This window comes from Rhea americana, unplaced genomic scaffold (genome assembly GCF_003343005.1).
Source record: "Rhea americana isolate MKP2758 unplaced genomic scaffold, rheAme1 scaffold_8, whole genome shotgun sequence".
NCBI classification, from domain to species: Eukaryota; Metazoa; Chordata; class Aves; order Rheiformes; family Rheidae; genus Rhea; species Rhea americana.
Window position 1 is genome coordinate 10,607,659 of NW_028186978.1, and position 13,652 is coordinate 10,621,310.

Consider the following 13,652-nt stretch of genomic DNA (forward strand, 5'->3'; position numbering starts at 1 on the left):
TAATGGTATGACGAGTCTGCAGAGTAACTTAACTTTGGCAAGTTTTAATTCAAAAATTTATTTGTGCTTACTCTACAAGCTGTTCATCACTTACAGAATTAATTTGCAGATATAAAGTGAAAAACAAGATCATATTAAAATGAATGCYGCTTTCAATATAAAGTACATATTATCTAAAGGAAGTACACAAAGCCAAAAATTATGAAGAATGCAAACCCAACTATGTAATTACACTAAGCAGCAAGCTACAAATCAATTACAGCATTGGAGAAATTAAACTGTACCAGTCTTGGGAGTGCCATGCCAGTAACTGAGCACACAAGTTTGACAGTCTGCCCGTAATGAATGTAGCCATCTCTCACTGTGAATTCTTCTCCTTCTGATTCATCATCGTCCACTGCATGAAACAGGAATTCCACATTATTTGTTTTAAAACATGTCTCTCTTGCTAGGAGGAACATCTAATATTGCTCTATTACATCAAACATGCACTCAGTAACAAAACAAATCTGTACTTGAGCAATTAATAAGGAGGGAAAATGCAAGACTGTTGTGGGGATGGAAGGAGGGAGGTGAGAAAGAATAGATTGCTTCATTTTTTACTTACAAAGGTGAATGTAAAATGCTCCCCACTGTTGTGAACTGGCATGGAAATTACCACCTTCTACGTGCAAGTATCTGGTACTAACTGTTTGGGATCGAAGTCTATTAAATAGTGCCACTTTTGTCCCTGATGCAATACATACTGTAAGGAATACATACAGACTTGAGATTATAAAATTATTTCATTATTACATAGAGTAGTAACAAAGAGCTCACAAATATAGTGAAATAATGAATATAGGAATTCAAGAAATAATTCTTGTGAAGTACTTAGGCTATTTTTAGTCATTTTATTTGAAGTATAAGGAAAAATTATTCTTAGAAATTGCAATCAATTGAAAGGAAGACAGACATAACTATATAAAATTGTAACCATGCAACATGAAATTTTCTCAGATCTGAACTTATTAATAAGTTCATTCAAGAGGGAGAAAGGCTAGGTCTGCTCCCCTAAAAAAATTCAGCTTACCTATTATTTTGTCATCAAAACGGGCATGTTTCTTCTACTTGGTTCATATTTACTGCCCATCAAAATTGTCTGAATACAAAGTCAACAGTGCACAGTCTGAGCCCACGGGCATGAGCTGCACAGCAACAGACTGCCTTTAGTCATGTTGCAAGTTAGCAGCCCTGAGTTCCACATTCCACAGGTGCACGGGTTCCAGCCCACACAGATGGAAGCGCCTTTTAAAGCACTAGTGAAGTTAAAAAACAAAAGAGGGCAACTCTTGAAGTGCTCCAGTGGTATGCAGGTAAAAACTTTGGAGGAAAAGTAAAAATGCTCCCAATTGTACATTAGCACTAGAAATACCTTTAGTKGAAAAACAGGGTAAGTAAAGAAATCTGCATGAACTAGCACTCTACAGATTTCTTAACCAATTAGTTAGAAATAAACATGCAAGAGATATTAAAAATAAAACCAACATGAAAATGGCATGAAACAGTGAGAAGCTGTGATGCAAAAAAGTGCAGTTTGGTAACATGGTAGTACTCATGTATTTATTACAATCTGAAAGCAATCCCTTTGCTCCTGATCAAGACACTGTAAGCACCAGATCATAGCAGCTTAAGAGATCCAGCTGTTTAGACAGCAGACATAGAACATTCTTGAYATATTTGTCTACACAGATTTTCTCCTGTGAATAAAGTTTTTTGATAGACCTTTTACATAACTGACGGCATAAAACTCATTTACAGTACAATTTATTCAAACTGAAACACTTTAAAATACTTTGATGTGTGGAGTTCTCAAGTACGTTAAGAAAAACTAGAAAATAATAATTTAATTGCATTTACTTCAATTTGTAGTTAAGCCTCATAGTATGTAAGAAAAATGAATAGGAGGCAAAACAAATTGCTACATAAAGAAAAAAACTGAAAAAAAATACTTACAGTCTGCATTTTTCAGTGACTGTTTCTTTTTAGAAGGTTTGGAGATGACTTTGATCCGTTTACTGAGGAACACACCAATGTCGTCACTATTGCCATAGAACATTTTTACTGATAACATGAAGTGCTTTCTCTTGTCTGAGTCAGATATGTACAATGTTTTGGCTGTGCAATAGTTCTGTAGGTAAAAACATACTGTTGTTTCTTTTTTCAGATCAACTGAGTTCAAGAGCCTATACATATTTAATTATGAACAAAATAAGATAATTTCCTAAATCACACCAAAAATTGCTTTCTCCATCTCTTAACATCAACAGCAACGCYTGAATTCTTTTTTCTAAGTGATATGGAATATTTCCATGTGGACTACTGTTTAGTTTTGTGAATGACTTCAGTACTTTAAATTCTTTCTACAGACCCTACGAAGAATGAAAAACAGATGATTAGAGACTACAGATATAGCAAAGCCATGCCTGAGTGGGTGAGAGCACTACTAAGAATACATTAAGTATAACTATATATGCAGTACAATGGGTACGCACAAGAGGCTGCCTGCACAGAAACTGTGTTTGAGTCAACCTTCCAAGAAAGGAAGAGAAAGGATTGGGTTTTGAAACACTGGAAAGTTACTACTGGCCAAATGTTTAAGCCAGGTAACAACAGGAGCTTAGCTATTTCACAAGGAAGTTTTCTTATTCTTCATTTTAAGAACTGAGCATTCAGAAATTGCACTAAATAGTGCTTTTCTTGGTATTACACCAAGCACGCTTCTGAGAAGTTATACTATAAATGTTAAAGCCTTACCATCTTCAGTAGGATCCTGTGAAATCACATGTTTAAGCAAACAAAATGTTTAAGCTAAAAGGTATGCATGGCACAGGTATATTGAGAAAACCACTATGAGATGGTAATGGCTCTTGAAATAACTAGCCAGACTGCAGGACAGTGCAATAAATTTGTTCAGATCAAAATCATCTAATCTGAGGTGACTGAGTCACTAGCTTCCAGGGCAGCACTATTACGAGCAGCCAAGACAGGAAACTAACAAAGATGCTACTACATACTTGAAAAATATCTTCAGTGACATATGAATCATTTCTATGCAGACTGTGCTACAAATACTACATATTATATAATATTGCTTAATAAAACACCAGCCACAATGGGCACCTACATGCTGCCAGTTTTATTCCAACTATTTACATCATCAGAAATACCCCACAAAAATCGTAGGAACATACAGCACCATAAAAAAAAAATACTAAATCTATTAACATGTTAATTTAATTTTTAATATTCTGATGCAAAGGGACTAAAAGCCTACCTCTAGCAGCAGGTGCTGTTCAGATACTTCCTCGGTAAGATTACCCATTCACACAAGCCARTAAGACAGACACACGATAAATGAAAACAGTTTGAGCTAGCAACCTTACTTCAGTTAACTTTTGATGCCTGCCAAATAAACTAAGTTTACTGACTTATACTTTGAATCAGCAAAATAGAAATGAAAAGTTAATATCCTATTACGTTCCCATGAGCCATCAGGTCCACTGATTCACATTGTTCTATATATTTTCATGGGTTTTTTTTCTAATCACTTACGTAATGTCTGTCACAGTATACCAGAAGTTATCAATAATAAGCAAGCACATTCCTTGAAAGATGCACTGCGTAGTTTTAATATACTTTGCAGTAATTTCAGTGTTTCATTACACTTGCTCTACCTTTCCTTCCAAGTTCAGCTGCTGCATTTCTTGGTCACTGTTTCCTATTCCAATGAAGGCGCAAGGTTGTGATTCTTGCTCAGTGCAACCATCTCTTTCCATTTGCTCTTTTTTTTTCTTCCATCCACTGCCCATAAGATACACACATGGAGGTGGACAAAAGAATCTGAAAATGAAAATGCATGATAAGATTACACATAGCTTTTAAGAAAAAAAGTATTCAGAGACAAAATGTGTACCCATTTTGGCCAATCTATATTTTGCATCCCAGTTTATACATCCATACCCTTCACATGCGTTGAAGATTTTCTAAAATGTAAGTCAAAAGGGAGAAAAAGCAAGAAAAATTAGCATTAGGTACATTGTCACAGAGTACCTTTCCCATTCAATATGATAGCTTACAGTCTGCATCTCTATAAAATGAAAATAATTTATATTCTTGGAAAGAAAAGGTTCTTTAAAAAAATTTTAAAAGTGCCTTAAAACTGACAACAGTATTGTGCTATCATAGGTGGTTAAYATGATGCAGTGCCTACTGCAGCAGTGGCAGCAGCAGTCCCACAAAGTAATTTAATGGATGACTGTTGACTACAGTTTTGAAATATTTAGTGTATCATCATTAGCAAGGAGGAAGCCTCTACTCCACCTAAACATAAATCTCTTTTACAGTTTATAAACAGAATAAATTATTTTACACCTTCACTAATAACTACAAAAGATGTGATTTGCTCTCTAACAGCACTGAGTGAAATCAATCTACTGATTAGGTACTATTTACATCAACAGGTTTAAAATTAAATACCACATTGTAATACCATATATTGTTCCTTAAAGTTTCTGCAAACTATTAAAATGTAAATCCTGACTGCTTTCAGTTTTAGTCACAGCTAAACCATTAGCCAACAGTTTCAGTGTATTTTTCTTCATTTAGTTAAGATCAAAGTTGACAAAGCAGCAGAACTATGAGTACCTGCCAGTTTTGAGGTAGCTAAAGAGATGTGAAGGGAGAGGATAACAAAAAGGTTTCTAATCATTCTGTTTATTTCAAATCAGAGTATAGCATTTAACTTGGGAAATCTAAAGTCCAGAGAGGACTCCCACCTTATTCTTGTTGTTTGATTTTTTTTTTTTTTGGCTGAGACAACTGTATTAATGGATTGTTTGTATTCTTAAACGTATTATACATTTACACATTTATATTATAAAAATATAAACTTTAATTAGTATAAGTCAACTTTAGTATCAAAAGTTTAACACATTTCTTTATCTCTTCCATTCAGTACAACTAATTTTTTTTAAGACATATAAAATGCTTCTTTAGAAAATAGAATTCTAAAYAGGTGAAACCAGCTAATCACATAACAACACACATATAGTAGGAATCTGAATAAATGCAAAGATTCATAGTCATTTCAGTTAATTATGCATAATTAATGTATATTCCTTGTTAGCTAAACAAAGAACCAAATTTTAAAAGTTTTATTGCAACTCATAACGTTTCAATGGTTATGACAAATATTCAGAATAAACCGCTTCAGGCAAAATAGTCAAGCTTTCCGTCTTGCCAGATGAATTCACAGTGAAAACTTTTCACTTAATTTCACTCTTTAAAAAAACAAAACACAACTGATGATATACCAATATATATACAACTTAAATATCTCTGGAAGTTTTTCAAAAGCATCATTCTCTGGTTTGAAAAAAGACCACCTACAAAGGAGAATGAGAAAAAWAATTTAGGTCAAGAGAAGCTCATTTTTGAGAAGCTCATTAAATTAGTTTGTGAAACTGCTCCTATAAATTGTTTTTTAAACTTAATAAATCTAAAGCGATAAAAAAAAAAAAAAGAAAGCTAGTTTGTACTCATTATGTATGTCATTTCAGTAAAGATGTATGTACCACAAAATTACTTGCTTCTTGTGTTGCTGTCACAAGCATAGGAATTTTGATAAATACATAATTATGTATTAWTAGAAGCTACTTTTAGAAGTGAATTATTCAAAGTTTAACTATGAATGTTTTTCACATGCTTCTTTCTTCAGCTTTAACTATTTGTATGTTATTCTTTGAGGGAATTATGGGTCATAGGAAGGTCTGGAATTTTTTTCCTCCAATTATAAAATGCACCAGGYAGAAATACGCCTATTTGCCAAGCATATGTCTACTCATGGAAGTGTCAACTTGAGAAACTACACAGTAGAGTAACTCAAAGACAGTATTTCACACTTTCTGAGTAAGAGTTTTGCACATTCACAAGCTAGGCCACGAATCACAAAGCCAAAAATGACAGTTATCTGATACAGGATGGATTATTCYAACCTTACTGCTGTAGGAATTGAGGTTCTGAAGTCTGAAAGTCACAGATAGGAAGAGTAAGCATTAATAAATAAATAATGTTATCAAACAGCACATACCATAGAATCATAGAATCAGTAAGGTTGGAAGGGACCTCTGGAGAYCATCTAGTCCAACCCCCCTGCTCAAGCAGGGTCACCTAGAGCATGCTAGACAGGGTTGCACCCACGTGGGCCTTGAAGATCTCAGGGCAACCTGGTCCAGCGCTCCGTCACTCTCACAGGGAAGAAATTCCCCCTCACAGCCAGGCGGAACTTCCTGTGCTTCAGTTTGTGCCCATTGCCTCCTGTTCCGTCAMACGGGACAACTGAAAAGAGTTTGGCCCCGTTCTCTTGACATCCTCTCTTCAGGTACTTGTACACATTGATCAGATCCCCCCTCAGTCTTCTCTTCCCCAGGCTGAAGAGGCCCAGCTCTCACAGCCGTTCCTCATAGGGCAGGTGCTCCAGCCCTCTGATCATCCTTGTAGCCCTATGCTGGACTCTCTCCAGTAGCTCCATGTCTCTCTTGTAGTGGGGAGGCCAGAACTGGACACAGTCCTCAAGATGAGGCCTCCCCAGGGCTGAGGAGAGGGGCAGGATCACCTCCCTTGACCTGCTGGCAGCAGTCTTCCTAATGCACCTGAGGAGACCATTGGCCTTCGTGGCCACAAGGGCACATTGCTGGCTCATGGTCAGCTTGTCATCCACCAGCACTCCCAAGTCCTTCTCTGCAGAGCTGCTCTCCAGTAGGTCAGCCCCCAGCTTGTAGTGGTGCCTAGGGTTATTTTTCCCTAGGTGCAGGACTCTGCACTTGCCCTGGTTGAACCTCAGGAGGTTCCTCTCCGCCCAACTCTCCAGCCTGTCCAGGTCTCTCTAAATGCCAGCACAGCCCTCAGGTGTGTCAGCCACTCCTCCCAGCTTGGTATCATGGGCAAACTTGCTGAGGATGCACTCCATCCCCCTCATCCAGGTCACTGATGGAAAGTTGAACAGGATGGGACCCAGTACTGAGCCCKGGGGGACGCCACTAGCCACAGGCCCCCAGCTAGACTCCATGCCACTGATGACGACCCTCTGAGCTCTACTTTTCACCCAGTTCTCAATCCACCTCACTGTCCACTCACCTAACCCATGCGTCCTGAGCTTACCTAGGAGGATGTTATGGGGGACAGTGTCAAAAGCCTTGCTGAAGGTACACAACATCCACTGCTCTGCCCTCATCTACCCAGCCAGTCATTCCATCATRGAAGGCTATCAGATTGATTAAGCAGTAATATGACATATTACTGTTCTGTTTACTATTCTGGTGACATCTTTTGCTACCTGACATCTGTTTTGGTTTTCTTCATAAAGATGCAGAATGTTGCAACAGAGGTGTATTTAAGATCATCATGAATTTCTTTTATAGGTCATCTAAGTTCTTCCTGTCCTACTATAACATTTTGATCTCAGAAACAGGAGTGTATTTTCTAGGTCTCAAATGTATTTATTTCAAACACCAGATCAGTGTAGACTGCATGACCTATTTACGTTCAAATGGTTCTCTGCCTTAAAAGAAATATGATCTTAAGACTACTTATGTTTGTGATAAAGACAATGCAATGACAAAGGTCAAAGTCATAAAAACTCATCAAAGTACAAGGTATTTACTTTCTACATCACCAATCTGATTTATATTCCATGTATCACCCAGCATCTAGCTGCAAATATTATAACTGAGTTAAAATCTATTGTGAGACTCATCTACTGCTTGCTGTAACTTCTGACATGTTTCAGAAAAACAGAAATACAAAACAGAGCAAGAAATAATACCTTTAGCATTACACTGAGGAAGTTTTGGTAGCAGAAAATTTTGACTTATGCAATTTAAAAAAAAAACTATAGACATACACAGATGGAAAGAAGAGAAARTCATATTTTTGTTAGATTAGCAAGGGAGGGCAATGAACCTGCCCAAGTAATGAACCTGCCCAAATAATGTTTAGGAGATCTWCTCTACCTTGACATCCTAGGGAAAGGGCCATTGTCATGTTTCTGACATGCAAAATACATTTAAAGGTGGGGGGTGGGGGATATGAACTAAAACTACAGCTAGAAAAATGTGCCAGATCCCTTCAGGCAGAACATTTTTAATAGAAGCATTCAATAATTTCTTTATCAACAATTATAAGCTACTTCCACTTAAGGAATTACACAGAGATTAAAAATTAATGTTTATTAACTGAGCAATGCTTAGGCAAATAAATAAATAAATAAATAAAATAACCCAAGCGTTGTTATAAGTCTATTGAATAACTACAACCTCTAGATGGCAATAAAGATCTATATGAAAGAAGTTTTAACCTATTGACAAAGAGAAAAGAAGCCACAAGAATTAAAATACTCTCTTAAAAAGTAAAATATAGAGAAAAGCACTGGAAAACTATGAATTATGAACAAAGAAATTCTTGCAGCTTAGAGAATTTTAAGTTTGGTTAAAACTGTCAAACAAGAGGAAACAGTCTGGATGGTCACAATTGTGAAGGGTTTTCTGAAGTACCAGCCTCTCTCTTACTCAGTTCTCAGACATAGACAATTACAGTCTGGTGGCTTTTTATTTCATACTTTCAATCCCAGGAGCTAATGTACAAGCAGTTAACTATAACCTTCCTATCCAATAGTGTGAATAAGTAGTGAGTATCCACAGGCTTCTAATTTTCACAGAGGATTAAAGAATCTGATCAGTAAAACAATAACTGTTGGAAATAGTCTTTCTAATTAATAAAAATTTCTATATAAACAGGAATGTGTATGTTTATGTGAGAGGCTGGCTTTCAGACTGATTAAGAAAAAAAAAAAAAAAAAGACTCTTCACCCCAACACAAAAAAGCTAGTTTAAGTAATTTCCAGTGTTACTGACTGAAAACACGGTAAGGCAAGATTCAGTGGAACAAATGAAAATATCGTTCCTTCAACCTTTGATTTACAGGACCTACCTCTTTTTTTCTTTAACCACAAAACTAAACTAAGACTGAGTGGGAGATAAAAATGCCTCTGAAGTATTTATCTGACCTATAAGAAAAACAAATAAATGATGGGTGTTGGAGGGACAAACAGTTGTCTGTGGTTCTTCTGAGCTTGGTCAGAATTTTCAGTACAATTAGTAATGGTGGAAAATCACGTAAGGCATAATTTCCTCATCAGACTGATAACATATTCCTGTAACATCTCTTGCTCTATGCCATGAGTAGACTGGTAAGCCCTTGTTAAATGAGCAGTAAAGCAACATGGAAGGGATGCATTTTTTTTTTTTTACAAATCTATTGGGAATCAACTGTGTGAGTTCATTCACTCCTGGAAATATAGCAACCAGGAATGTCTTCTTGAACAAAACCTATTCCACACTTGTTAGAGCTTCAGGACAAGATGCACATTTAGTGCCTCCTATTTGTTGATGTAAAGCACAGTAACTGGTTGACTGGCTGAACCTGAATATTATTTGGGGATATCAAATCTCAGAAAATACTTCATGTATTTAATAGTCTTTATCTCTGCAACATTTAGCTGTGGTTCTTTTGGACTCCTAGCTTCTCAGAGGAAGCTACTCTCTCTGTAGGTGCACTCTGTGGGTGTTCCTCATATGCAGCTTCCATTTAGTATAATTAAAATAGCTGGCAGCTTAAAATGAAGCTAACATTGGGACTAACATTAGCCAGGAAAAGGCAGAGGTTTTATCTCCAAACATAAAGGGCATCCCCTTAATGCCTCCTCCCACTGATCCTGTTAGATTCGCGAAGCAGTAACTCAGTATAGTAAGTGGAACCAAGCTGTTAATCTGTCTGTTCTGACAAGTCTTTCCATCAGATMAGTTGGAAACTGAACGTTTTTCCATGGCAAGAACCTCAAGCTCAGGTTTGTCTGAAGATGSTCCCATTCATTCAAAATGACTTCAGAGGAAGAGTAAGAGAATTTACCACACGTTCTAGTGATTCCAGCATTCTGACTGCAACAAGAGAAGGTGGAATAAGTTGCATCTTCAGCATCATCTGTAGTATTGTTCTTAGTCAGACAAAAGCCAAAGAGAGAACAATGCATTCCCTCAGCCCCTTCAGTCAACTAAGGTCTATAAATACACAGAAAATGTTGTATTTCAAGTAGAGAAGGACTTGCCAGGTAAGAAGAGGTGGAATATAAAATACACTAAGCTCATCACTGCTACTAGTTCTGATGTACCTAATGCTCTTTTAAAAACTACAGATTTCTGTTTTCAAAGGTATCCTTTTTTAAATTGTCCAAGTCAGCCCAGCATTCATCTTACAGAAGTCTTTGCCTTGAGGAGGATTTAGATGTATCTACCACCTTGCTTTCTTTATGTTCAGGATGACATTAGCAGGTGAGTTGTTTTCCTTTGTAGCTGTTGGTCAATTCAGAGTCGGTCAAGGCAGGAGGTATGTTTGTCAGTTACCCCCACTGCTTTGAGCATGAAACCCCTCAGCAGTCTTCTTTCCTTCTTAAGAGCTGAAGAAACTGACTACATCCACTAAAGAATATAACACAACAAGAAACAAGTGAAAAATAATTAGGTGCTAGAGTGCTAAGAATAAGGCAGGGGAGCCACGTGGCAAGCCTTGGAAAAGGCAATGCACTCAACAAGAATGTTAGCCAGACCGCAGGCACACTCAGTGTGGTGAAGAGAAGTATTTGAGCAGAAACTACAGAAGCTCCTTCACTAACAGTTCTAAAGATGCAGCTAGAACATCCTGTAAGGACAATGTTTAAACTCATAATAGCTTATACCCCCACAAGTGCCACTGATTCACATTATTTACCTACCTACATCTTGGGATCCAAAACACTTCAGTCTTTCAAACTGTTGAACGCTCATACTGTTCAAACTGTGCCCCTTYCACTAAGGGCAGGAGACTCTGAAGACACAAATCTCTGTGAATAGTAACTATGGAAAAAACACAACAAGTACAAGCCTAACACCCAYGCTCATTAGGGCTAAGCATCACTTGAGCCTCTAGTCTCCTGTCATCTGAAGACCTCTGAAAGACAACAGCCATCCAACAGGAAACATTAGGCAAAAAGAATTAAACTCAAGTCCAAAACACAGTGTTTTAAGCTTCTTACTTCCTGACTTCTTCTTCTTCTGTTAAATTAAACAGTATTGACTTTGAGAAAAGCAAGGCTAATAAGGGTCCACTCAAAGAAGAAAGAAGTCTCCCACCATTACTATACTGGTATTTAGGGTTTCAGAAACACTATCCAACTAACATAGCAAATCTCCAACTACTTGGCAACAACCTGGAATTCTATTTCTGGGAAGTATATTCAAACTAGACCGTAACGTAAGACCTGTATATTCTAGAGTGAGTTTTCAACTGAGTATTTCACCACCTACTAATCCTCATCAAAACACTAAAAGGGAGGTTTTGTACTTAACTTTCAATTTTGCTATGCAAGGTTTATTAATGATGAATATTTTCCATGACCTTACATTAAAGTTGAAAGAGTAGAATAGAGGTGGACTCTTTTCAGCTTCTATATTTAACTGAAAGAAACATCAAATTTAAGAAATAACTCCTTTTATAATTTGAATTTTTATTTATAAAAATAGTATAATTTATTCTTTATGTATCAAAAAAACCCTAGATTATATCTATGTTATACTGAAGCCCTTTAAAAAGTATGAAGAGATATCTTTCCATAAAAATAACTACGAAATAGACTGGTTTATAAAGCAGTAATGATGTACGCAAAACTCTTAATTGAATATAAAAAAGGGTGAAAACTTAGAAAACTTAGTTGACCAGCTGTGTAAGACAGCCTTAAACCTTTGCTAACTGTTCAGTTCAGCAATGTGACAGATCAAAGGCATGTTTTGCTATAGATAAAACAGCAGCATTTTTGAAAAAAAAAATCTTGATATACTTTAAAAAGAGAAGCTRAAGTAAGTTTCATGAAGCTACACTGAGTTAGGCAAATAAACCTCACCTCACAAACCTCAGAGTGATAGAAGAACACCTAACGCTAGTTAGCAGCCTTTCCATGTAGTGAGAAACCAATTAGTAGCTTACAGAAGGTTACCAATACCTGGAGAATTCAATAATGCATATGCTAAAGTGGTTTTAATAGGATCAAGTAAAGTATAAATGTACATTCAAGGCAGCAAGAATTTATGGCAATGCTGACTTGAAGTACACACAGAAGTTTTCAGGAACTGTTAGCAAGTAACAATTTAAAGCATTGATCTGTATTCTTCACAACATTTCTGTACGCGTTCTCAACAGTAACGGAAATTTTAATAATCAAAACAACATATGTTATCTTTGCATCTTCTCCTTTCTTTTGATGTAATCGCTCTTCAAAATAAATTTTTAAATTTTTAAAATGTTCCTATCCTCATGAATTGCTCTAGTCCCAGAAGAAAAAACTTACTGAAGTTACACTCAAGCTATTTAGAAATTCACTTTCTTATCCACAGGCCCATGCCTCACTTTTTTCAGAGGTAATATGCTTAATTCATCTGCAGTGAGTGTTAACTATTCTACTTTTGCATGAAAACAGYCTGTAAAGATAACAATCAGAGGTTCCTATATAGTTACAATAAATCTTTTGGGCTGTGGATCTTGCTGAAAAGGGTTAAAGGTGTTATTTATTTGTAGTAAGGCCTGGCATTGCATTATTCTTTTGCATTATTTGTTGCACTAAGTGACAGAGGGCTGTAGAGATGTATAATACGCACAGAGTACACTTTTTTGCTTTCATGTCCTTCCTTCTTCCTCTTTCCCTGATTTCGCATTTAATTATCATCAAGAATTTCAAAGAGATCTAAAAAGTATTCTTGAGTAAACAATTCAATGGATATATAAAGATATATAAAGATATATAAAGAACCTGTTGGCAGAAGCCAGCATCACTATGTTGAATGCCACAGGCTTGTAACATTCATTATATAATTAAGTGATTTACAAGAACACATTTCATTTTATGCAACTTCAAACTGTAATATAGTCTGAGGAATTCTGCTCGGTATTATGCACCAGAATACACACTATACATTGTTCACTCAGCTAGAATCAGAGGAGGGAAGACAGGAAAAGAAACTTACCTTTTTTCATTTCCATATGATTTCTGCGCAACTTTTGCATGGAGTATTAGCACTGTTTGATCACCTCGCTCCTTTAGGTAATTTCGCATTGCTTCTCTAAAAATTAAAAGACAAAGTAAGCTTTGAAAGCTCTTTTTGTTTGATTTATAATTATAATAATCCAGAGAGCTTTAGGAAAAATAAATATAGCTGAAACTGGGGGAGGTGGGGAAGGGCAACTGTCAGTACACTAATAGTGTTAAAATAAGCTTGTATTATTTTCTAAGACAATTGCACAGTGAAAAGAAGAAACTATCTTGCATYGAACTTGCAGTGGTCCCTGGCCACTTACCATTATTAATACATTTTCTAGAAAAAAAAAGGATGATCGTTATGTAAAAATCGCACTGATATTTATTTCAATGCCCATTCACGCATCATGTTCCAATCCTAATTTTATAAAATATCATGCTAAGAATATTTGATTAGAACACACTTCAATAATTAAATGCCATCTCCTTAATCGAT

At 36.3% G+C, this 13,652-nt stretch overlaps 1 protein-coding gene across 4 annotated transcripts in view; it reads right to left on the bottom strand.

Annotated features, from left to right (window-relative positions):
- The window catches only part of RBPJ (recombination signal binding protein for immunoglobulin kappa J region), a 153,468-nt gene that overhangs the window by 10,634 nt on the left and 129,182 nt on the right, over window positions 1-13,652 (bottom strand). For all 4 annotated transcript variants that reach the window (XM_085322678.1, XM_085322677.1, XM_085322676.1 and 1 more), the window contains exons 3-7: window positions 13,146-13,241; window positions 3,717-3,882; window positions 1,996-2,170; window positions 608-745; window positions 285-397 (exon numbers count right to left, since the gene is read on the bottom strand). In XM_085322678.1, the coding sequence (XP_085178804.1) occupies window positions 285-397; window positions 608-745; window positions 1,996-2,170; window positions 3,717-3,882; window positions 13,146-13,241 (688 nt within the window). The remainder of the gene's footprint in view (window positions 1-284; window positions 398-607; window positions 746-1,995; window positions 2,171-3,716; window positions 3,883-13,145; window positions 13,242-13,652) is intronic.